General features: G+C 41.6%; 3 protein-coding genes and 1 pseudogene across 4 annotated transcripts in view; all 4 read left to right on the plus strand.

Moving 5' to 3' along the window:
• The first annotated feature begins 4,363 nt into the window (after positions 1 to 4,363).
• On the plus strand, positions 4,364 to 6,521 carry LOC114910418 (protocadherin gamma-A11-like). The gene is made up of 2 exons (XM_029251113.1): positions 4,364 to 6,287; positions 6,397 to 6,521. Exons 1-2 carry the CDS (start codon positions 4,364 to 4,366, stop codon positions 6,519 to 6,521), a joined length of 2,049 nt encoding a protein of 682 aa, XP_029106946.1.
• Positions 6,522 to 7,403: 882 nt separating this feature from the next.
• Positions 7,404 to 26,309, plus strand: part of LOC108934196 (protocadherin gamma-A11-like) — a 96,588-nt gene continuing 77,682 nt past the window's right edge. For both annotated transcript variants that reach the window (XM_029251193.1, XM_029251195.1), the window contains exon 1: positions 7,404 to 9,967. In XM_029251193.1, coding sequence (XP_029107026.1) covers positions 7,523 to 9,967 — 2,445 coding nt within the window. In that variant the 5' untranslated portion in view covers positions 7,404 to 7,522. The remainder of the gene's footprint in view (positions 9,968 to 26,309) is intronic.
• On the plus strand, positions 11,181 to 22,673 carry LOC108934186 (protocadherin beta-16-like). Its single transcript, XM_018751717.2, has 6 exons — positions 11,181 to 13,759; positions 15,765 to 15,956; positions 17,334 to 17,724; positions 19,239 to 19,915; positions 20,783 to 21,161; positions 22,633 to 22,673. The coding sequence occupies exons 1-6, from the start codon at positions 11,342 to 11,344 to the stop codon at positions 22,671 to 22,673; spliced, it is 4,098 nt and encodes a 1,365-aa protein (XP_018607233.2). The 5' UTR covers positions 11,181 to 11,341.
• Positions 23,347 to 25,718, plus strand: LOC114910426 (protocadherin gamma-A11-like; annotated as a pseudogene).

Below are 26,309 nucleotides of genomic sequence, written 5' to 3' on the forward strand. Positions count from 1 at the left end.
GATTGCAGAAGGGTTCATTTGCATTTCTCAGAAAGTTAATAGACGGAGCTGTTTTATTAGGTTTTTATTTATTATGTTAATTATTAGTCCTTATTCATTAAGGACGTTTTTAGTGAATATCACACCATCTTCTCGTTTGCCTTTCGAATGAGTGGCGCTGACCATGGTACTGAAACGGGAACTGTAACAGTGTAAGGATGAGAAGAGCACCGCTCGCAAGGTTTCCAAGGTAAAGAAGGGAGGGCAAGTGGATTGCCGTGAGCTTTTTCTCTTTATGCCTGGGGGGAACAGCTGAGGAGACAATGCCAGCCCCGCACAGGCTGAAGTGGACTCGAGCCGCTACTGAATGGTGCAAGAGCTATAAAGCACCGGTATTACCTGTTGCGCCACCGACCTTCGGAAAACATAGCTAAATACACATTTTCTTCGCTGAAAAGAAAAAAAAAAAATCTGTAAAAATGTTTTTACTAAAATAGCTGTTACTTCTGCTAAATTGCTATTTAAATCACTTTCGCTTCAGGTTTACAAATATCACATATTTTATTATTGTACTTTTTTAGCAGGGGTATAGTGAGTGATGGGGCAATGTCAGATCAAGACGGTTAATGTTTTTAAATACTTTATAAAGGTCAACTATGTCACTGGAAAACAAAAACATCACTCCTGTCTGATTCCTAAAGTCTGTATTTTAAATATTGAGTTATGCTTTCAAACTTTGTCTCAAACAATTTTATCTCTTTAAAACAAATAATTAAAGTTTAGTATATACACACACACACATTTTCAGAACCGCTTGTCCCATATGGGGTCACGGGGAACCGGAGCCTACCCAGCAACACAGGGCGTAAGGCTGGAGGGGGAGGGGACACACCCAGGACGGGACGCCAGTCCGTCGCAAGGCACCCCAAGCGGGACTTGAACCCCAGACCCACTGGAGAGCAGGACTGTGGTCCAACCCACTGCACCACCGCACCCCCCACTCAAGTTTAGTATATAGATAAAAAAAAAGAAAAACTTTTAGTTTCTTCTGGTTTCTGTTGGCATAATAAATATTTTAAGGCAGGTCTTATATATACTGAGGCAAGTGGATAAAAGAATATCTACATGCAAACCGAAGCATGTAGACTTAGTAGCATCATTCAATTAAGGTTCCATTTCTTTTAGAATCTGAGTGCACCTTATTCCTACTCAACCAAAATTTTTCACGTTAATTTTCAGTTTCTGTTGCTAAAAATAATATCAATTCTCTGCAACTCTGCAGCATAATTGAAAATGTTTTGTTTCTATAACGACTGTAAGAGCTGCTGTTGCCCAAGAAACGATAGCCCATTCGTACCTCGAACAACAGCAGCACCTTTTTATTACTAAGAAGAGAGATGGGAACTGGAAGATATACGCCTGGATAACACCAAGGGAACAAACTGCATATTTGTACAAACCTAAGTGTTTTAATATCCATCGCTGCAATCCGGTTGAAGGCAAGATGAAACGAAGACATGGAGCTGTAGAAAAGCCTTTGAACTCATTTCAGTCACATGGCAAGTACGATTTTACATGTTTGCTGTGTTCATGATTGATGTGGGCTAGGGACAGATTAGATATTCCATACCTGAGGAAATGAAGAGGGGAGTTTTTATTGGTGATGTTGCAAAGGATTTAGGTTTGGACATTAACAGACTATCCTCTGGTCAAGCTCACCTACTCAGTGACAACAATAGGCAACATATCGAACTGAACCGGGACAAAGGGTACTTGGTCGTCAAAGAAAGGATGGACAGGGAGCAATTTCGTGGTCAGAAATCCCCATGCAGCTTCAGCCTCGAGCTGGTTCTGGAAAACCCACTTGAACTCTGCGCAATCACTGTAGAAGTGGAGGACATAAATGACAATGCGCCAGTGTTTTCAGAAAAAGAAATACGCTTGGATTTTAGCGAGTCTGCTCCAGTAGGCACGCATTTCTTATTGGGGAGCGCTACAGACCCAGATGTAGGCCCAAATGCAGTGCAACGCTATATACTAAAACCCGCAAAACAGTGTTGCGTTGAAACAACATAGCCATCCTGACGGTAGTAAATATGCAGAGATGGTACTGCAGATGCCACTAGACAGAGAGGAGAAGAGTGAACATATCTTGAAATTAACAGCAGTTGATGGTGGAACCCCACAGATGTCAGATACAGTGCAAATACATGTTACTGGGCTGGATGCAAATGACAATGCTCCTGTGTTCGAAGAGGCTCTTTACAGATCCAGCCTAATAGAAAACAAACCGGAGGGAACGTTAGTCGGCAGAGTGAAGGTGACGGTTGCAGATGAAGGCTTTAATAGCAACATCACCTATATTTTAACCCATGTTGATGACAGCGTTCGACCCATGTTTCATCTTAACTCGAGCACTGGAGAAATCATATTGAAGGGTGAAATCGATCACGAGAAGAAGCGTCAGTATGAAATAAACATACAAGCAAAAGATCTGTGTGGCCTGACAGGTTCATCGAAATTAGTCTTGGAAATATTGGACATGAATGATAACACCCCTATAATTACTATGACATCATTCTCTGGGAAAATTCCAGAATATTCGAAGCCCGGAACAACTGCGGAGTTAATAAGTGTTTAGGACCCCGATTCTGGAAAAAACGGACAGGTGCATGCGTCTATCGGTGAAAACCTTCCTAACAGTTATTACATCAGTGAAAATACACAGAGGGAGACAATCCCCTATCTACTACCTGTCCAACCTTCCTGTTATTCCATATTATCCACCGTGCTACGCAGATGCTGGGAACTCTACAGCATGTGTACAGTTACAGAAAAATAGCACCGTTAAACCTAACGTAAAATTAGAAAAAAAATGCTGCAATTTCATTGACTGATGGTAACAAATTTTATTTGGATAAGATAGGATAGGATATGTACTTTGTTAATCCCTGCGGAGAAATTTACACGCACTGTCTTAACAGATGTCACGCAACAACAAGGTGCAAATAGCACACGAAGGAATACAGTTATTCCCATAATGCAAGTACTGTCAGAAAGAAAATTGCATAACTTTTTAAAATAAATAATTGCATTACAGAGAAGTTTGAACAGCCGCATATTTTTCTGGAAAGTGATGTGGTATTGCTCACAAAAGTGTTAGTGAAGTTGCTGTATACTGAAATGTGCTTGAAATCTTTGCATTGGGGAAAATCGTATATTGTGATGTATATTGATTAATATGGTGGATTGTGGAAAATTGACTACTGTATAGAATAACAGGTCTGCGTAAAAATTTCTTCTTCTGTTGATGTACTGCACTCATTGTATCTTTCTGTAGATGTAAATGTAAACATCAATTTAGGTAACGTTTCAGTTTCGTGCGATGTACCGAGTTTCCCTTAATGGCCATGCACTTCAATACTTTGGCACAAGAGTGATTAAGTAAAAGGCGAGGAAAGCATTTTGCTGACAAAAATCAATGGTTTCAAAGCAACGGTTAAAATGCGTAAAAACGCGCAAAATCTGTTAACGTTTATTCATTTGGCATACGCTTTTTTTATGTTGTATTTAGCTGAAACCTTTTATCCAAGGTGATTTACAATACTAGACACGCATACACTAACTTACTGTATATTGAATCTCTAATGTATCCACTAGAACAACCCACTCTAAACACACTAAACACACACACTATGGCCAATCCAGTACAATTGTTGTGGCAGATATATTCCGATAAAACTGCCTAGACCAACAAATTTTATAGCTTCCAGACAAATGCTTTTTCGAGAGCAGATGTTTAGAGTTACAGGCCACCATGTGAGCAACAGTTCTGAAAATTGAGTGGCCTTCCACATTTCCATGGAAACGAATAAGTGATTTGGGAGCTACGGCTCAAAATATAGAGAAGAAGAGGAAGGATAAGATTACCATCAAACCATTAAGGTTTCTGAAACTTCGCTTCGTGTTCCCCGGATAAAAACCCAAACTGAACGGGAGCTCCTTTATCTCGTGTTCGTGTGGAAGCGCTGTAGTCCGTCGCTGACTCAGGGCGCCGCTGTTGATCAACGGGAACAGACAGGTCGCACACTTACTACATATCCCATCTGTATGCTGAGATGAGATATTTAGAACAACAGAGCTCTGTCGCCGCATTTTGAGAAACTGTCCTCTTCGGATTTGCGTGCATTTTTATTTTATGAAAGCTGGAGACTGCTGGTTCAATAGCAGAGACTTGTTCAACGTGGCCTTTTGCGGTATTGTCGCCAAAATGCATTGCATGAAACAGCAAGGGCTGTCCCGCTGGCAAGTGCTTTTGTGTGTTATTTCAGCTCTTTTTACCTGTACTGTTAATGCGCAGGTTCGTTATTCCATACAGGAGGAAATGGAAAAAGGATCTTTAATTGGAGATATTTCGAAAGATTTGGGAATAGATGTAAGGCGGCTGAAGGCTGGTCGGGCTCGCATCGTCTCTGAGGACAACTCTGCCTGTGTGGAACTCGATGTGGACAAAGGGCTTCTGCTGATGAAAAAGCGCATAGACCGGGAGGAGCTCTGTGGACAAACGGTGCCGTGCAGCTTCGGACTCGAAATGGTTTTAGAGAACCCAATGGAACTGTTTAGCATTACAGTAGAAATTCTGGATATTAACGACAACACCCCGTCTTTTCCCACAAAGGAAATTACATTGAATATAAGTGAAGGAGCACCACTGGGCGCTCACTTCATTCTCAGCAGTGCATTGGATCGCGATGTTGGAATCAATGGGCTTCAAAGGTACACGCTAAAGCCGACGACTCATTTTAATTTAAAAGAGCAAACGCACGCTGATGGTAGTAAATATGTCGAAATGGTTCTGCAAAGCCCTCTTGATAGGGAAAAGCAGGCTCAAATGTTCTTAACCCTGACTGCAGCGGACGGAGGAAACCCGCAGCGAACAGGTTCGGTGAACATACTTATTAATGTACTGGATGCCAATGACAATGCTCCCGTCTTCACCCAGGCTGTATACAAAGCGACGGTGGTCGAGAATGCAGCTAAAGGGACCTTAGTGGCCACGGTGAGCGCGATCGACGCAGATGAGGGTGTGAATAGCCAGGTAACCTATTACATCGATAGCCTCACGCAGCAAAACACGGGCGTTTTCTCTATGAATGAAGGTAACGGAGAAATTAGAGTTCGTGGCTTGATCGATTATGAGAAAAACAAACATTTTCAGATTAACGTAATAGCCAAGGATTTAGGAGGACTCTCGAAATCTTGCAAAGTAATAATTGATGTTTTGGACTTGAATGACAACGCACCCCTCATAACTCTGACGTCTTTTTCTAACACAATTTCTGAGGACTCTTTGCCAGGGACTACTGTTGCAATCATTAATGTGAAAGATCTGGATTCCGAAAAAAACGGGAAGGTTAATTGTACAATTGACCAGTCTCTGCCGTTTCAAATTAAATTATCCTTAACAAACTATTACACATTGACAACAGAAAGAACTTTAGACCGTGAGATCATTTCCGAGTACAATATTACTCTTACAGCTACTGACCATGGGGTTCCTCCTCTACGCAGCAGTAAAACCCTTCATGTAGGGATTACCGACGTTAACGATAACGCGCCAGTATTTGATCAAAGTGTGTATGTGACTAGCATTTCAGAAAACAACACACCGGGTGTGTCTATTGCTTCAGTTCACGCAAACGATGCCGACTGGAATCAGAACGCTAGAATTTCATATTTTCTAGATCTGACACAGGTCAGTGAGACTCCAGCTTCTTCAATGATATCCGTGAATTCCGAGACGGGTGACATTTATGCAGTACGATCCTTTGATTTCGAAGAGATGAAATATTTCGAATGTAGGATAAAAGCACAAGATGGAGGCTCCCCACCTCTTAGTGGCAGCGTGACAGTGAAAATTAACATCTTGGATCAGAATGACAACGCACCGCAGGTTCTGTACCCAATACGGACTGGTGGATCTCTGGTGGCTGAAATGGTGCCCCGTTCAGCAGATGTTGGCTACCTCGTCACTAAAGTGGTGGCTGTGGATGTGGACTCTGGACAGAATGCATGGCTCTCATACAAACTGCTGAAAACGACAGAAAGGGGACTCTTTGATGTGGGATTACAGAACGGGGAAATCAGAACTGTCCGTCAGGTCAGTGATAAAGACCCAGTGAAACAGAAGCTTACAGTTGTAGTGGAGGACAACGGACATCCCTCTCGATCTGCTACAGTCAATGTGAACGTGGTGGTGGCGGACAGTTTCCCTGAAGTGCTCTCGGAGTTCAGTGACTTTACGCACAGTACGGATTACAATGACAACTTGACTTTTTATTTAGTCTTGGCTCTGGCTGTGGTCTCTTTCCTTTTCATTTCTTCTTTGTTGACTATTATATCTGTAAAAATCTACAGATGGAAACAATCTCGGATCTACTGCAACTCCAATCTTCCGGTTATTCCATATTATCCGCCATGCTATGCAGACGCTGGTGGCACAGGAACGCTACGGCACATGTACAATTACGAAGTCTGTATGACAACGGACTCCAGGAAGAGTGACATTAAGTACCTCAGACCTTGCAGTCAAAGTCTTGTTAACGTTGAAGAAACTGGTATGGACACAATGCAGCCCCTGCAGAAAAATCCATCGAATGAAGAATATTCCAAACCTGTGAGTCCCACTGTTTTTTTTTTAAATTTGAGACTTAATTTAATCATTTATCCAAATGTACTCATTCATCTACAAAATTCGCTTTTATTCCCACACCTACAGTACGAATCCTGCGCATGGTAAATGCCGGTTAATGTGTGTCTTGGTTACGCACATTGTCGATATTAAAATCAAGAGGAACAAAACAAAAGAGGAATGACATTCATGTCAGTAACATATTATTATTATTATTATTATTATTATTATTATTATTATTATTATTATTATTATTATTATTATTATTCCTCATAAGTACAGTAGCCAAAGCTATTCAGAAGTACGTCTCCTATCGCACAGAAAGGTCTGATCATGCTCAAGATCAATACAAGTTTGCTAAACTTTCATCGAGAGGTTTTAATTAAATTTCTTAATTTTTGGTGGTAAATTCGCCTGTTTTTGTCCACATTCCTGTAGAGCATAAATCTACTGAACAGAAGTTATTTAGGCTGAAGACTTTGAAATGCATGATCGTGCTGGTGTATATGTAACCAATACAAAATTCCGACAGCATTCATCTTACTTTACCAAGAATATAAACGAAACTCATCAGAATTTTGACATTACTTGCAACTTTTAACGGCTGAAATTTCTCAGTTGTAACTGTGAGCGCCGCTGTTGGTCAATAGAACTCGTTATGCATGAAGCGGTCCTTAACAAAGCTCAGTCTCTGAATTTGCCTGCAGGAGACAAGGAGTGAGTCTCCCTGAAAAGACGCTTTACTGTGTAGCCAAAACAGATTTAAAAAAAAAAAAACAGTGATTTTATCAGAAATGCTTCACGCAGTGGGTTTGTAGATTAGAGTTATTCAGTGTATATCGGTGCAACACCATGGTTAATTTACTTTTTTTATGTGCTTCACTCGATCTGAGGAAGACCGGCACTGAAATCAAATGGATAGTGCTACATGCTATTGTCTGGCTCTGTGCGATGAAGGAAGTTAACAGCCAAGCGAGATATTCCATTCCGGAGGAGCTGGCAGTAGGATCAATTGTCGGTAATATTGCGACGGATTTGGGCTTGGAGGTAAAAAGGTTAGTGTCCGGCAATGCTCGTATTGTAACTAAGGGCAATCGACAATACGTGGAGCTTAATAAGGACAAAGGGGTTTTGGAAGTTAGAGAGAGGATTGACAGGGAAGATCTTTGCAAACGTATGACACCATGTAGCTTCAGCTTTGATATTATAATTGAAAACCCTATACAGTTATATCGGGTTACTGTGGAAGTTCGTGACATTAACGACAATGCTCCTATTTTTCCGAGAGCTGATATCAATATAGAAGTAAGCGAATCTGCAGCGACTGGAGCCCGTTTTGCTCTTGAGAGCGCTGTTGATCAGGACGTCGGTATCAATGGAATCCAGAGCTACTCGCTTAAACCAAATGACAATTTTAAATTGGAGCTGCAAGGTCACCCTGACGGCAGTAAATACGTGGAGATGGTTCTCCAAACGCCGTTAGACAGGGAGAAACAGGAAGACCTGTCTTTGTTGCTGGTGGCGATCGATGGTGGCGACCCGCAGAAATCTGGAGCTGTTCGTATACATGTCACGGTTCTAGATGCCAACGACAACGCGCCAGTTTGTGGCCAGACAACCTATAAAGTGGAAGTCAAGGAAAATTCTCCAAAAGAAACCCTTATAACCACTATAAGCGCCAATGATGCTGATAAAGGGCCTTATGGAGATGTATCTTTCTCAATCGGTCTTTCTAGTGAAGAAGCGAATGGACTGTTTAAGATTAACGCACAAACAGGGGAAATCAGATTATCCGATAAACTGGATTACGAAAAGACAAGCAACTATCACTTAAACATAAAAGCGAAAGACCAAGGTGGGTTGACTGACACATGCAAAGTCATAATCCAAGTAATTGACGAGAACGATAATATCCCTACTATTAGTCTCATGTCTTTTTCGAAATCTGTTCCAGAGGATTCGCCAATAGGAACAACTGTAGCCGTAATGAATGCAGACGACTTGGACAGCGGGAAAAACGGTGCGCTGCATTGTCACATTAATCCGGACGTCCCATTTAAAGTAGAGTCGTCCTACTCAGATTACTACACTTTGGTAACAGACGGCTTGCTTGACAGAGAAACAACTCCGAAATATAATGTGACTATAACGATCTCCGATGAAGGAATACCGCCTCTCTCAAGGAATTTGACGGTGACGATTGTAGTATCAGACGTAAACGATAATGCGCCGCTGTTCGAGCGTCAGTTTTATGAAACCTTTTTAAAAGAAAATAATTTACCTAACGTCGATGTACTGACAGTGAAAGCTAGTGATGCTGATTCTGGAAATAATTGTCATGTGACTTATTTTCTTGAGGACACCCAGATAAGTGGGACATCTGTGTCTTCCTTTGTTTCAGTTGATTCCAGCAGCGGGGTTATTAGCGCGGCACGTTCGTTTGATTTCGAGCAAATAAAATCTTTTTCATTTAACGTAACCGCACAAGACGGAGGATCTCCTCCACGAAAAACAAGAGTAACTGTTAGAATTGCAATTCAAGACCAAAACGACAACGCACCGCAGATTCTCTATCCAGTACAGACTGGTGGATCTCTGGTGGCTGAAATGGTGCCCCGTTCAGCAGATGTTGGCTACCTCGTCACTAAAGTGGTGGCTGTGGATGTGGACTCTGGACAGAATGCATGGCTGTCATACAAACTGCTGAAAACGACAGAAAGGGGACTCTTTGATGTGGGATTACAGAACGGGGAAATCAGAACTGTCCGTCAGGTCAGTGATAAAGATCCAGTGAAACAGAAGCTTACAGTTGTAGTGGAGGACAACGGACATCCCTCTCGATCAGCTACAGTCAGTGTGAACGTGGTGGTGGCCGACAGTTTCCCTGAAGTGCTCTCGGAGTTCAGTGATTTTACGCACAACAATGATTATAATGACAGCCTGACGTTTTATTTAGTCTTGGCATTGGCTGTAGTCTCCTTTCTTTTCATTTCATCTTTAGTAGTTATTATATCAGTCAAAATCTACAGATGGAGACAATCCCGTATCTACTACCAGTCCAACCTTCCAGTTATTCCGTATTACCCACCGCACTACGCCGACGCTGAAGGTACAGGAACTCTACAGCATGTGTACAATTATGAGGTCTGCATGACGACTGACTCCAGAAAGAGTGATTGCAAGTTTGTCAGGCCATGTAGTCAAAGTGTTTTATTGGTGGATCAAAGAGCTGCGGATGTAATGGATCACGATCAGAACTTAAAAAACATCTTGGAGAAGACGGATTCCCTCGACCAGGTGAGGACTTTTATTCGTTTGAATTGATGTAACCAATGAATGATGGAGCTTTCGACTGTCTGGAATATGTTTTTTTTTTACAGCTCACAGTGCATTTTATTCAGACATATAAAGGGATACATTGTAATAATACATAGAACTAGCCTACAAACACTATGATACATTGTTCTTGGAGATTTACAGTACGTCTGTTTTGATAAAAGAATCCGATAAACGAATAAAAGTAAATGTGAAAATAAACGATACATAAGACAGCAAAATAAAAATCCACACAATTTTACAAAAATTGAATCTTAACATTACTGTTTTAAACCCTGTAATACAACCGAGAAAAAAACATTTTAACTCAGTTTTGTAAAATCAGTTGTGATAAAGTCTTACTTAGGAAATTAGTTATTAATAACCCTCTGCAAAATAAAATGCGAAATCATTGTATTTATTTCATGGAAAGTATTCTGTGATACACGAAATGCTTTTTCTTGTTCTGACATTTATGAGCGAACTTTCACCATTTTTTTTCTGACAGTGACATATGTTATGTTTTGAAAACTGAAGAAAAGAGAAAAGATTAGCTTTCCCTATTTGAGAAACCATACAAATATCAAATTTGGTGTGAGAATAATGATACCAGAAAGAAGGTATAAGAGTAGGGCGGTGCGGCCGCCTCACAGTGCGTGGGTTTTTTGGGTTTACATTAGAATCCATTTCTGTTTGCAGCCTGCAAATTCCCTTGTGTCTGTATGAGTTTCTTCCTGGTGCTCCGGTTTCCTCCCACAGCCCACAGACATGGAGTTCGGCTGCATTGGTTGCGCTAATTGCCCTATTTATGTGTATGTATGTGGCTACCCTTTGATGGACAGGTGTCCGGTCCAGAGTGTACTCCTAAGGTTTTGCGCCTAGTGATTCTCCAGTAGGCTTCGGACCGCCGCCACCCTACTCAGGACAAATGGTTACTGGAAATAAATGGGTAGTATATAATACTAAAATCTGGCATTTCTTCTCTCTATTAACATTGTAAACTAGTTTAACACTACAAATATTCTTTTAACTATGTTCCGTCCCTGTATGAATGTACAAGAGAGAAGTTCGTTGTTTTGACTCTGCTTTGCATTCTATGTATAAACTCTGAGCGCCGCTGTTCGTCAATGGATTTAGTCACAGAAAAACTCAATGGACCTCCCACATTACTGTGTTATTCGAGAGAAAGCGGAACGGAGCGAACAACACTGAAGACACGGATTACAGTTTGATATATCTTGACATTAACTTTGAGTCCTACCTGTTCCTTCATATTTTAGTATTTCATAATACTATTTTTTCTTGTCTATTCGAAAAGAAAAAAAGGCCGCAACAACGGGAAACCGTAGTCTCATCATGAGAGAAAATCAAAGGAAGCAGTCGCATCAGAATCGTCAATGGCAAGTGTTTTTGTTTCTAATTTTAAACTTCCGTTTGTTCAACTGTGGACAGATTCGATATTCTATTCCAGAGGAAATGAATACCGGTTCGCCTGTAGGGAATTTTGCAGACGATCTGGGTTTAGAACTGACCAGACTGCGCGTAGGACGTGCTCGTATAGTAACTGAAGAAAATATTCAGTACATTGATCTTAAGACAGACAAAGGAATACTGGTTGTTAACGAGAGAATCGACAGAGAAGGACTATGCGGTGAAATCTCTCCCTGCAGCTTTAGCCTTGAAATAATTTTAGAAAACCCGCTGGAGCTACACCATGTAACAATAGAAATTTTGGACGTTAACGACCATACACCAACGTTTCAAAAAAAGGAAATAAAATTAGAAATAAGTGAATCTGCTGCAATAGGATCGCGCTTCTTGCTGGGGAGCGCTGAGGACCCTGATGTGGGAGTCAATGCGCTTCAGAATTATATTCTCTATCCAACAGAAAATTTTATTCTAAAACAACACTCGCGACCCGACGGAGTTAAATACGCTGAAATGGTTCTTCAGAAGCCATTAGACAGGGAAGAGCATCCTCACCTTTCACTGACGCTTACCGCGGTGGACGGAGGTAACCCTCAGAGGTCCGGTACGGTTATTATAGATGTTACTGTACTAGATGCAAATGACAACGCTCCTGTATTTAACCAGACAGCTTACAAAGCAACCGTAATGGAAAACGCACCGAAAGGTACACACATCACAACCGTCAACGCCACGGACGCAGACAGCGGATCAAATGGATTAATCCTTTATTCTTTCGCCAACCTTAAAGGTAATATTGCTGAAATGTTTTATTTAGATGTTAACACCGGTGCAATCTCAGTAGCAGGAGAAATAGATTTTGAAAAGACGAAAAAATGTGAGATATCGATAGAGGCTAAGGACCAGGGCGGGTTGGGAGACTCCAGTAAAGTTATAGTGGAAGTGATTGACGTCAATGACAATTCGCCAGTAATAAATATCATGTCTTTTTCAAGCTCAATCCCTGAAGATTCTCCAATTGGTACAACCATAGCAATATTAAACGCTAAAGATCTTGATTCGGGTGAGAATGGTCGTGTTAGTTGTGCGATTAGCCAAAATTCGGACTTTATAATGAAATCATCGCTACTAAATTATTACACTCTGGTCACGGATGCCCGTCTAGACCGTGAAAGCTTGTCTGAATATCAAATCACAATAACTGCCACGGACTCTGGATCCCCTCGTCTTTCAAGTGCTAAAACGTTGTCTCTAAAGGTGTCTGACGTCAATGACAATGCTCCTGTATTTGATAAGAGTTTCTATTCGACTTCTGTCATGGAAAACAATTCTCCAGGATTGTCCATATTCACAGTGAGCGCTACAGACTCAGACTGGAATCAAAACGCTCGCGTTTCCTACATGATGGAGGAAACGAATATCCGCGGAGCTCCGGTGTCTGCTTACATCTCCATCAACTCTGAGACCGGAGTTCTTTATGCTGTGCGCTCTTTTGATTATGAAGACATCAAATCTATTAGAATTCAGGTCAAAGCTCAGGATGGAGGCTCTCCTCCCCTCCACAGTAATGCGACTGTAAATATCGTTATTCAGGACCAGAACGACAACGCGCCTCAGGTTCTGTACCCAGTACAGACTGGTGGATCTCTGGTGGCTGAAATGGTGCCCCGTTCAGCAGATGTTGGCTACCTCGTCACTAAAGTGGTGGCTGTGGATGTGGACTCTGGACAGAATGCATGGCTCTCATACAAACTGCTGAAAACGACAGAAAGGGGACTCTTTGATGTGGGATTACAGAACGGGGAAATCAGAACTGTCCGTCAGGTCAGTGATAAAGACCCAGTGAAACAGAAGCTTACAGTTGTAGTGGAGGACAACGGACATCCCTCTCGATCAGCTACAGTCAGTGTGAACGTGGTGGTGGCGGACAGTTTCCCTGAAGTGCTCTCGGAATTCACTGACTTTACGCATGATGTGGATTACAATGACAACTTGACTTTTTATTTAGTCTTAGCTTTGGCTGTGGTCTCCTTCCTCTTTATTTCATCTTTAATAATTATGATTTCAGTGAAAATCTACAGATGGAGAAAGTCTCGCCTTTACTACCAAGCCAACCTTCCCGTTATTCCGTATTACCCCCCGCAGTACGCGGATGCTGGAGGTACAGGAACCCTACAGCACATGTACAATTATGAGGTTTGCATGACAACGGATTCCAGGAGAAGCGACTGCAAATTTGTCAGACCAAGTAGTCAGAGTGTCTTAATGGTCGGTATAGGTGCTCAGGAGAACACGGAAAGCACGCAAATGAAAAATGTGTTGGACGATCCAAGTTCCTCGAACAAGGTGAGTGAATTTTAGTTCTGTGGCGTTTTCGTTTTATTTAACCAATATTTAAAAAATACGTATACAGTTTTTAATTTTGGGTCCACTACTGAAAATTCGTTTCTTCCTTTTTTCTCATTAATTATAATGAACTTATGTACGGATCCCAGTGCAATGTGAGGATTTGAAAAATATATTACTCTTTATTAGTGTTTCCTCACTCATCATTATTAATCGCTTTTAAAACTCGGAGTATCAGTGTTCCAGAGCCTGTCCCAGCAGCACTGGGCGCTCAGGTAGACATGATACACGAAAACGGGAAGGCAGTCTATGGTAGGGTGGCTAAACACACACACACACACACACACACACACACACACAGTACGCACGTGTACCCTAAGCGCAATTCAGAGTCGATTAAACTGAAACGCTCCTCTTTGAACTGTGTGAGGAAACCAGAGAAAAATCAGTGAACACTGGGATAAAAGACTCCCTACACTGAGCTGAATTTGAACCTACACATGAATGAGAAGGGCGCTCTGAAACAACATGGCTATCTGCCGCCCCACCGTGCTGTTCATTGAGTGGCTTAAAACAAGTAGTAATACATCAAAAATGTGTAAGAAATCAACTACGAAGAAAAAAAAAGTTGTGTGTGCGTGCATGTGTGTACACTGACTTTGTTTTTTCAAAAACTAATTAATTTTTTGTCCTCATACTAATTTGTTTTGTACCATAATAAGTGCCATCACAAACTCTGAATTTGCTGTATCTTTTTGTATAGATTGTATAGGTGTTACAGTTCATTGTTTTTCTGTTAGCAGAAGGTTGTAATTTTGGTGGGACTGAGGTCAACTAAAACTTTAAGAATGTGTATATTTGGGATAATTAAGGGAAACGATCTCTCTTACTAAAAAGTGACCTCCATCGTCTTTTCTTGACGCTTAGGGTACTCAGAAGCGCTGAACTTACTCCAAATGCGATATGTTGTATTTGATAAACATGCATTTGATGAAAAGTGTAATGAATCTAAAAGGGGGTGCGGTGGCGCGGTGGGTTGGACCGGGTCCTGCTCTCCGATGGGTCTGGGGCTCGAGTCTCGCTTCGGGTGTCTTGCGACGGGCTGGCGTCCTGCCCTGGGTGTGTCCCCTCACCCTCCAGCCCTTCGCCCTCTGTTGCCGGGTCAGGCTCTGGCTCCCCGCGACCCCATATGGGACAAGTGGTTTCGGATGATGTATGTATGTATGTATGTATGTATGTATGTATGTGTGTGTTATGAATCTTAGCTTGACCATTTATTGCATTTAAATGTCAGCTGTAAATACTGTTGCACGTGAATTGATTTAAAACACTGATAATGCAGTGCATTCTCTTTTGCGGTTATGTGAAAAACCTCGGCACCCTTTCAACCCATCAGTCACGAGTAACGCTGTTGTATTTTTTCGTGCTGTGCGATACTACTGAACTAGACATTTCGTATAGGACACGAATAAACAGTTTTTTTAAACTGTCTGTGTAGATATAAGTATCACATCTCTCAGTTAAATGCAGGACTTAAGGCAAGTAAAGCACGAAATTCTCTGTAAACAGTATAGCTGTTTCGTTTCTACCTTGAACCCAGATTAATTCTGGAAACAGTTGAGTGTTTCCAGAACTGCACTCTGAGGGCCGCTGTTGATCAGTGTAGCGCTATAATTTCTTTGAGCTTCACATTGCAATAGAATCCTTTCTTCTCCCTACACTGTTTAGGAGAGGTACTGAGTAAAACATGCAGTTTTTCTGCTGTGTGCGCAGCAATTACGTGTGAGTAGGGCGAAAATACAGTAGGACTTCGCAGAATTGTGTCTATCTTAATCCTTGGACCGGAGAGCTTGACCTTTTCCATCATTTTTGACAAAATTGTTCAGAGATGGAAAGAAATGACATTCTTCAAATCGGAACTGCGAGATGGAAAATGTACTCAAGGTTGCAATGGAGATTACTGTTCTTTTTCATCATGTATGTTAGTCATTTTGCTACTGGTCAGATGCGCTACACTATTGCAGAAGAGTTGAAGAGGGGCTCTTTTGTTGGAAATATAGCCCAGGATCTGGGTCTGGAAGTGACCAGAATGCGGGAGGGCCGTGCACGCATCGTAACGGGAGAAGGCATTCAGTACGTTGAGCTGAAGACAGACAAAGGGATTTTGGTCGTTAATGAAAGAGTCGACCGAGAGAAGGTATGCAGTGACATTTCTCCATGCATTCTTAGTTTTGAAATTTTCATCGAGAATCCGGTTGAACTGCATCGTGTCAGCGTGGAAGTCTTAGACATTAACGACCACGCTCCAACGTTTCAAAAAAAGGAAATTAAGCTCGAAATAAGTGAATCGGCTGCACTGGGGACTCGCTTCTTGTTGGGGAGCGCTGAGGACCCCGACGAGGGAATTAATGCGCTTCAGAAATATATTCTCTATCCAACAGAAAATTTTATTCTGAAACAGCACTCGCGACCCGACGGAGTTAAATACGCTGAAATGGTTCTTCAGAAGCCATTAGACAGGGAAGAGCATCCTCACCTTTCACTGACGCTTACCGCGGTGGACGGAGGTAACCCTCAGAGGTCCGGTACGGTTATTATAGATGTTACTGTACTAGATGTAAATGACAATGCCCCCGTATTTAACCAGACAGTTTACAGAGCAACCGTAATGGAAAACGCACCGAAAGGTACACACATCACAACCGTCAACGCCACGGACGCAGACAGCGGATCAAATGGATTAATCCTTTATTCTTTCGCCAACCTTAAAGGTAATATTGCTGAAATGTTTTATTTAGATGTTAACACCGGTGCAATCTCAGTAGCAGGAGAAATAGATTTTGAAAAGACGAAAAAATGTGAGATATCGATAGAGGCTAAGGACCAGGGCGGGTTGGGAGACTCTAGTAAAGTTATAGTGGAAGTGATTGACGTCAATGACAATGCACCAGTAATAAATATTATGTCTTTTTCAAGTTCAGTTTCTGAAGCCGCTTCTATCGGCACGACAGTTGCAGTTATCAATGTCAAAGACATCGATTCTCAATTAAATGGATTGGTTACATGCAGTATAAATTTGAATACCCCGTTTAAGGTAACATCCTCACTTGGTAACTATTATGGACTGCTAACTGATTCTACTCTTGATCGTGAAACGGTCTCTGAATACAATATTAAACTAACTGCACGTGATTCTGGAATACCCTCCCTGTCGTCCACCATAATATTAAATGTAACAGTGACTGATATCAATGATAATGCTCCAAAGTTTGATCAAATTGCCTACACGATTTATATAATGGAAAACAATTCTCCAGGTTTGTCCATATTCACAGTGAGCGCTACAGACTCGGACTGGAATCAAAATGCTCAAGTTTCATACATAATAGAGGATACCCATATCCGTGGAGCTCCGGTGTCTGCTTACATCTCCATCAACTCTGAGACCGGAGTTCTTTATGCTGTGCGCTCTTTTGATTATGAAGACATCAAATCTATTAGAATTCAGGTCAAAGCTCAGGATGGAGGCTCTCCTCCCCTCCACAGTAATGCGACTGTAAATATCGTTATTCAGGACCAGAACGACAACGCGCCTCAGGTTCTGTACCCAGTACAGACTGGTGGATCTCTGGTGGCTGAAATGGTGCCCCGTTCAGCAGATGTTGGCTACCTTGTCACTAAAGTGGTGGCTGTGGATGTGGACTCTGGACAGAATGCATGGCTCTCATACAAACTGCTGAAAACGACAGAAAGGGGACTCTTTGATGTGGGATTACAGAACGGGGAAATCAGAACTGTCCGTCAGGTCAGTGATAAAGATCCAGTGAAACAGAAGCTTACAGTTGTAGTGGAGGACAACGGACATCCCTCTCGATCAGCTACAGTCAGTGTGAACGTAGTGGTGGCCGACAGTTTCCCTGAAGTGCTCTCGGAATTCACTGACTTTACACAAGATGTGGATTACAGTAACCACTTGACTTTTTATTTAGTCTTAGCTTTGGCTGTGGTCTCCTTCTTCTTTATTTCATCTTTAATTATTATTATATCAGTGAAAATCTACAGATGGAGGAAGTCTCGCATTTACTACCAAGCCAACCTCCCCGTTATTCCTTATTACGCACCACATTACGGAGACGCTGGAGGTACAGGAACTCTACAGCACATGTACAATTATGAGGTTTGCATGACAACGGACTCTAGGAAGAGCGACTTTGTCAGATCTTGCAGTCAGAATATTGTAGTGGTGGATCCCGGTAATTCGGAAAAAGTGGAACGTGCAAAGAAAGACAGAAGTGTTATGGATGAGTCCGGGTCTCCTGAAAAGGTGAGAAAGTTTTACGTACTTTCCAACTTGTTGTGATTTTGTCTTTTTTATTACCCTATGTCTCTGTATTATTATAGGTTAATTTGCCATTTCATGGCTTTATTATATTACTTCAAATGTACCTCGAATTAAAAAAGTCTGTGACATTTGACAAAGACCAGAAAGATTTTTAATACTCTAGCCGATCTTTTCAGCTCGCCAAAGGTTGTTTTTTATTGCGTAAAAATGTGTGGATTATGTGTCATGAACTGTCGTGAACGTTTTGCATTTGTTTTAACTCTTTATTTAGCTTTATATTTTTATTATATCCTGGATAATTGTAATGTGACCAGATGCGTAGGCAGAGTTTTGTCTTGCAACCTTTACCCAAATTCAGCTAAATTCTCCCTAATTTATTTTTGATCTCTGGGTGGTCTAGTATCATGTGCATTGTTGGGTCCTGAACCTCTAGGAAAGACTCTATACCCCTGAAAAACTGTACTGCACAAGTTTTTAAAAATAAATAGTTGTACTAAAGGTTATATCTATGTTTGCTTGGATTCTAAATGCGCTTTAGAAGACCAGCGATTTTACTTACCGAAACATCACTTTATTGGTTCCTTCTGTTTCATAAATAGGTTGCACCTTTAACTCCTGTATTTCAGTGCTTAAAAAACCTCCAATCCAGCGATCTTAGACAGATGAGATAACTAAAAGGAATTGATTTTTGTTCTCCGAGAACGGTGCACGTCGGTGTACTTCTTACAAGTGTCAATGAGGGCTGCTGTTGGTTAAGAAGTGGAGCCCCAGAGAGAAATGCCGCAGCGCCTCCCATTTTACGTTTGTGTTCAAATCAGAGCGAAGCAAAAGAAAGGCTGGAGAAAACTCAAAACGTAGCGGCCTTCGAATCTTAGTACTGATGAAAGAAAGTTATATATAGCCTTTACTCTTACACTGCATGTTTTGGTGGATTCTCCTCGGACCCTGGATCTTGGATTCTTTGCTGTACTGTTTGATGTCATCTCGAATTTTCCTTTCCTGCAATACATGATCTCATAGGAGAAATGGCAACCAGAACTACACGTTACAGTTTAAACCATCAGCTAACAACTTGGTTTATTTGTTTTTCCTTTGTTCACATTGCTCATGGACAAGTGCGATATTCTATTCCTGAAGAGATGGCGAAGGGCTCTGTTATCGGCAACGTGGCTGCGGATCTGGGGATTGATATTAAAAGACTGAAGAGCGGACGAGCTCGTGTCGTTACCGGAGACAACACCCGCTACGTGGATCTCGTTACAGACAAAGGAACATTGGTGGTGAACGAGCGAATAGATCGGGAGTTGCTGTGCAGCGAAATAGCTACGTGTAGTTTCAGCTTTGAGATTATTCTCGAAAATCCAATTGAATTATACAGGGTTACAATAGAAATATTGGATGTAAACGACCATGCTCCAGCATTTCCGAAAGATGAAGTAAACATTGAGATCAGTGAAGTGGCCGTGCACGGTGTTCGCTTTCGACTGGACAGCGCTCTCGATCCCGATGTAGGTGTAAATACCATCCAGAGCTACAGTTTGAGACCAACTGATAATTTCGTGTTGAAGCAGGAGACGCGTCCTGATGGTAATAAGTACATTGAGATGATGTTACAGTCCCCGGTGGACAGAGAGAAACAGGAGGAATTGTCTCTTATTCTCACAGCTACAGATGGAGGTCACCCTCAGAGGTCCGGAGTAATGAAAATAAACATAAAGGTACTAGATGTGAATGACAATCCTCCAGTTTTTAACCAGAAGGTCTACAGAGCCTCTGTTCCCGAGAACTCTCGGAAAGGAACACTTGTGACCAAAGTAAGTGCAACGGATGCAGACATAGGTACTAACGGAGAGGTGAGGTATGCTTTCAGACACAAAGCACAAAGAAGCAATGAAGTATTTAAAATAGATGAAATGTCCGGAGAAATCTTTGTTGCTGGAACAATTGATTTTGAAAGGACAAAAAAATATGAGCTAAATGTTGAGGCCTGGGATTATGGGTTTACTGATTCGTGTACTGTGATCATTGATGTTATTGACGTGAATGATAATACACCGGTAATAACATTAACATCATTCACGAATCCTGTCTCCGAAGATGCTTTGATCGGAACGACGGTCGCTGTAATAAATGTTAAAGACATGGATTCAGGAGAAAATGGCCAAGTTAACTGTTTCACCAGTGAAAAAAGCCCCTTTGCAGTTAAATCATCTTTAACAAATTACTTCACCTTGCAAACTACAGAACAATTAAACCGAGAATTAATTTCTGAATACAACATTACTATAACTGCTACAGACGAAGGGTCGCCTTCTCTCTCCAGCAATAAAACGTTACATATTAGGGTTTCCGATGTGAACGATAATCCTCCAAAATTTGAAAAACAATCATATACTGCCTTTGTCTTGGAAAACAATTCTCCGGGGACCTCGATATTCGCTGTTAGAGCCACGGACGCGGACTGCTGTCAAAATGCGCGAGTCTCGTACGTTCTGGAAGATTCGGATGTGAACGGTGTTCCTGCGTCCTCGTTCGTTTCATTAAATTCGGAAACTGGTATTATTTATGCCGTCCGCTCATTCGACTACGAGCAACTTCGGGGATTTCAGATCATTGTGATAGCTCACGATGGAGGATCTCCTCCTTTGAGCGGAAATGCTACTGTTCATATCGTAATTCAGGACCAGAACGACAACGCGCCTCAGGTTCTGTACCCAGTACAGACTGGTGGATCACTGGTGGCTGAAATGGTGCCTCGTTCAGCAGATGTTGGCTACCTCGTCACTAAAGTGGTGGCTGTGGATGTGGACTCTGGACAGAATGCATGGCTCTCATACAAACTGCTGAAAACGACAGAAAGGGGACTCTTTGATGTGGGATTACAGAACGGGGAAATCAGAACTGTCCGTCAGGTCAGTGATAAAGACCCAGTGAAACAGAAGCTTACAGTTGTAGTGGAGGACAACGGACATCCGTCTCGATCAGCTACAGTCAGTGTGAACGTGGTGGTGGCGGACAGTTTCCCTGAAGTGCTCTCTGAGTTCAGTGACATTACGCCCAGTACGGATTACAATGACAACTTGACTTTTTATTTGGTATTGGCACTGGCTTCTGTTTCCTTCCTTTTCATTTCATCTTTGGTAGTTATTATATCGTTAAAGATCTACAGATGGAGACAGTCCCGTATCTACTTCCAATCCAACCTTCCAGTTATTCCTTATTACCCACCACATTACGCAGATGCTGGAGGTACAGGAACTCTACAGCACGTGTATAATTATGAGGTTTGCATGACAACGGACTCCAGGAAAAGTGACTGCAAGTCTGTCAGACCTTGTAGTGAGAGCATTTTAATGATGGATCCCACTGCAGAAGAGATCATGAATCGTGTTCAAAACCAGAGGCATATCCTGGATGATGCAGAACTTTCTAAACAGGTAAAAAAAATATCCTGTCTATTCGATTTGTTCTACATGTAATAATGCCGTAACTACTTTGGATATTAATGTGTATTATTTTTTAAATCTATTTTTTAATGTTGCTTATTTGGTATTATGCATGATTTTAGCTTTTTTTTTTAATTCCACGTAGAATTATGGGAAAATAGAGAAAAACTTGCAATTGAACATATTAACCTTACAATATTTCTGTGGGCCAATTTTCTCTCAAGTTTGAGTTCTTATTCTCCAGGTGGTGGTAAAATATTTTCTGTAGTATGAGTCCAGGATGTGAGACGTCAATATGTATTGAAAAACTGCTTCCTACCTAAACAGTGTGTATCTGGATTATTTCCGTTAAAAATGTTGAGAAACCTGACAGAATGGTGGTACAGTGAGTAGCGCTTCCGCTTGACTGCGTCTTGGTGGTGTCAGAACGCAATTTGATCCCTTTGATCGTGTGTGGACTTTGCAGGTTCTACCCTTTTCTGCGTGGGTTTCCGCCGACTATTTCGGTTTCTTCCTACGGTCCAGACATGCAGTTCACTTGAATTGGTAGCTCTTAATTACTTTTAGTGCGTGTATGTGTAGCATAGCATTATGTTTTGGACTGACCTCCTATCAATTGTGCTCAATGCTTCTAAAAGAGGTTCCAGTTCACTGCAGCGTTTACTAAAATTGGATGGATGGATGGATGGATGGATGCATGGATGGATGGATGGATAAGACCGTAATGCCGTCAGCATTTAATTTTATCGTGGTTGCATCTTACATGTTTGGTCCACTTTTAACAATACTTGGGACGAATAAATAAAGAATTATAAATTGTTGGGTACACGTTAAAAATCCACTTCTAGTATAAAAATGGGTAGGGCAAGCATCCAATGCCGTCTGCACACAGAGTAAACATGTACATGGGGGGGATCATGTGGGACGCGCTAAGGGCAATATGCTGCGTCAGCCGCATTTAGTACATTTAGTGTTTGCATTTAGTGTTAGTGAAGTGACAGAAAAGAACACATTGAAGCTAAGTCATTTTTTCTTTTTTTCTTGATACTCTAATACACAACTGAAGCACACTGAATCCAACCCAGGAGGCAACAACGACTACCTCACTGGTGTACAAGACTTATAAAGACAGTACTGTGTAAAACGTGTGCAGTTAAGTATTTTTTCAAGACCACCATTTTTAATCAAAAAATGCAATCATTTCAAAGTAAAAATATATGTCCTTAAGGAATATCTTTTTATAGTGTTGAATTTTAGCTTACAACGTGTCACTCCCACACGGATAGCGAAGTGCGGTATCTGTCACCAAAAGTTGTTTTATAGCTGCAGGTCACAAATAATGAGGGACGTACAGTATCTGCAAGCAAGGAATATGTGACTCCGTATAGAGAGGAAAGAGGGGAACCGTTGGTTTTACATGTTAAAAACAGAAAGGAACAAGTTAATGGTCACTAAAGCTATGGTTTTTAAAGTGGAGCGTATCCCTTCGTGACATGCGACCACGATGATATTCTACTTTGTGGCGGACTGGTGTGTTACCCGTGTGTGTCTCAGAGGGCCGCTGTTGTTTCATGGAGGACCTCGAGCGAGCGAAGTGTAGAAGAACGACGCTTGTAAATTCTGCGTTAGAGCCAGAAAGAGATCCAGAGAGGGTGAAGGCGACATTGTTCGTTTTCCATGAAAGAAAGTGAAGCAAACCGTTCGGATCATTGCGATGAGGTTTTAGTTCACACAGGAACGTTCACATGTACAAGGTATTTCGAGCTGATTTGGTTTCACTGCAGTTTCTCTTAGTCAGTTTGTGTAATTTCGGAATTATCATCGAATAGATGATAATAAAACTGCCAAAAGAAAATGGCAGTGAGAAAAAAATTTAATGATACTATGACTATCTGTCTGGAGCGACTATGGTTAATTTTTCTCTTTTTGAATTATTCTGTTCATGGGCAAGTGAGATATTCTGTTGCTGAAGAGATGGCGAAGGGCTCTGTTATCGGCAACGTGGCTGCGGATCTGGGCATTGATATTAAAAGACTGAAAAGCGGACGAGCTCGTGTCGTTACCGGAGACAACACCCGCTACGTGGATCTCGTTACAGACAAAGGAACACTGGTGGTGAACGAGGTAACAGACAGAGAGCTGCTGTGTAAACAATCGTCTCCGTGTAGTTTCAGCTTTGAGATTATTCTCGAAAATCCAATTCATTTATATAGGGTTACTGTAGAAATAACAGATGTAAATGACCATGCTCCGACATTTCCGAAAGATGAAGTAAATATCGAGATCAGCGAGTCGGCTACGCAGGGCGCGCGTTTCCTCCTGGACAGCGCATACGATCCCGATGTAGGTGTAAATACTGTCCAAAGCTACAGTTTGAGACCAACTGATCATTTCGTGTTGAAGCAGGAGACGCGTCCTGATGGTGATAAATATATTGAGATGATGTTACAGTCTCCGGTGGACAGAGAGAAACAGGAGGAATTGTCTCTTATTCTCACAGCTACAGATGGAGGCCACCCTCAGAGGTCCGGAGTAATGAAAATAAACATAAAGGTACTCGATGTGAATGACAATCCTCCTGTTTTTGGTAAAAAAGTCTACAGGGTCTCTATTCAAGAAAATTCTCCGAAGGGAACGCTTGTGACCAAAGTAAGTGCAACGGATGCAGACAAAGGCGTTAATGGAGAGGTGAAATACAATTTCAGACATAAAGCAGAAACAAATACTGACGTTTTTGAGATTAATGGCATTTCTGGGGAAATTTTTGTTACTGGAATAATAGATTTTGAAAAAGATGAAAGATTTGATCTAAGTATTGAAGCTAGAGATCCCGGAGGCTTAACTGATTCCTGTGTAGTAATTGTCGATATAATTGACGTGAATGATAACATCCCTATGATAATGTTGACATCATTCACTAATCCGGTTCCCGAGGACTCCTTACCTGGCACAACTATAGCTGTAATTAATGTCAAAGACTTAGACTCCGGGCAAAATGGCCAGGTTAGCTGTTTCACCACTGAAAATAGTCCCTTTGAAATTAGGTCGTCCTTAACCAATTATTTCACATTGCAAACTAAAGAACCATTAAACAGAGAAAAAAATTCAGAATATAATGTTAGTTTAATTGCTACAGACGAAGGGTCGCCTTCTCTCTCCAGTAGCAAAACGTTACATGTTAGGGTTGCTGATGTGAACGACAATCCTCCAGTATTTGAAAAACAATCATATACTGCCTTTGTAGTGGAAAACAATTCTCCGGGGACGTCGATATTCGCTGTTAGAGCCACGGACGCGGACTGCTGTCAAAATGCGCGAGTCTCGTACGTTCTGGAAGATTCGGATGTGAACGGTGTTCCTGCGTCCTCGTTCGTTTCATTAAATTCTGAAACTGGTATTATTTACGCCGTCCGCTCATTTGATTACGAGCAACTTCGAGGATTTCAGATCATTGTGAGAGCTCACGATGGAGGATCTCCTCCTTTGAGCGGAAATGCTACTGTTCATATCGTTATTCAGGACCAGAACGACAACGCGCCTCAGATTCTGTACCCAGTACAGACTGGTGGATCACTGGTGGCTGAAATGGTGCCCCGTTCAGCAGATGTTGGCTACCTCGTCACTAAAGTGGTGGCTGTGGATGTGGACTCTGGACAGAATGCATGGCTGTCATACAAACTGCTGAAAACGACAGAAAGGGGACTCTTTGATGTGGGATTACAGAACGGGGAAATCAGAACTGTCCGTCAGGTCAGTGATAAAGATCCAGTGAAACAGAAGCTTACAGTTGTAGTGGAGGACAACGGACATCCGTCTCGATCAGCTACAGTCAATGTGAACGTGGTGGTGGCGGACAGTTTCCCTGAAGTGCTCTCGGAGTTCAGTGACTTTACGCCCAGTACGGATTACAATGACAACTTGACTTTTTATTTGGTTCTGGCACTGGCTTCTGTTTCCTTTCTGTTCATTTCATCTTTGGTAGTTATTATATCGTTAAAGATCTACAGATGGAGACAGTCCCGTATCTACTTCCAGTCCAATCTTCCTGTTATTCCTTATTACCCACCACATTACGCAGACGCTGGTACAGGAACTCTACAGCACGTGTATAATTATGAGGTTTGCATGACAACGGACTCCAGGAAAAGTGATTCCAAAGTTACTAGGCCTTGTAGTGAAGCTGTTTTAATGATGGATTCAAGTATTAAGGAAAAGCACGGGCATGAAAGATACATTTTGGATGATGCAAGCATTTCTGAACAGGTAAGAAAATGTCTTGCTGTCTTTTTTTCCCTTGTTTATTGTACAAATGTTGAGTCATTGCTGTCGGTATTAATTTCGACTTTAATTGTATCAGTCCTGTTATAATTATAACAATGTTTTTCCATATTTCAGTGTTTACCCCATTGAAGTGAATTATTTTATATATTACGTTTCTTGCATTAAGATGATATTTGCTGGGCCCTTCGGGAATGGGCTTGAATCTTTTTTGAATAAGTTTTGTTGAGTTTCTATGTTTTTCCCCTTTTTGGATTTCCTTCGGTTGCTCCAGTTTCTTTCCTTGATCTAAAGGTATGTATTTAATTAAGTAAATTTAATAATGTAATTGATTCCAAATTGCCCACAGTGTGTGACTGTGTGAGTCAAAGCATATGTGGCTACTTTGTTACAGACTGGCAGCCTATATAGGGTTTACCCCTACAAGACTAGCACCCTGTTCTTCCAGGATAAGTTCCAGACCATCATAACTGTGATGCAGACA

The sequence above is a fragment of the Scleropages formosus genome, chromosome 4, assembly GCF_900964775.1.
Source record: "Scleropages formosus chromosome 4, fSclFor1.1, whole genome shotgun sequence".
Taxonomy (NCBI): domain Eukaryota; kingdom Metazoa; phylum Chordata; class Actinopteri; order Osteoglossiformes; family Osteoglossidae; genus Scleropages; species Scleropages formosus.

Excerpts from the sequence above, each read along its gene's own strand:
- LOC114910418 (XM_029251113.1), top strand. The coding sequence starts at position 4,364 with ATGGAAAAAGGATCTTTAATTGGAGATATTTCGAAAGATTTGGGAATA. Across the intron at positions 6,288-6,396 it reads GTTCAGTGACTTTACGCACA|ATGGAAACAATCTCGGATCT; the intron begins GTACGGATTACA and ends AAAAATCTACAG.
- LOC108934186 (XM_018751717.2), top strand. The coding sequence starts at position 11,342 with ATGAGAGAAAATCAAAGGAAGCAGTCGCATCAGAATCGTCAATGGCAA. Across the intron at positions 17,725-19,238 it reads TACACAAGATGTGGATTACA|AGATGGCGAAGGGCTCTGTT; the intron begins GTAACCACTTGA and ends CTATTCCTGAAG. Across the intron at positions 19,916-20,782 it reads AAGGAACACTTGTGACCAAA|GACCAGAACGACAACGCGCC; the intron begins GTAAGTGCAACG and ends ATCGTAATTCAG.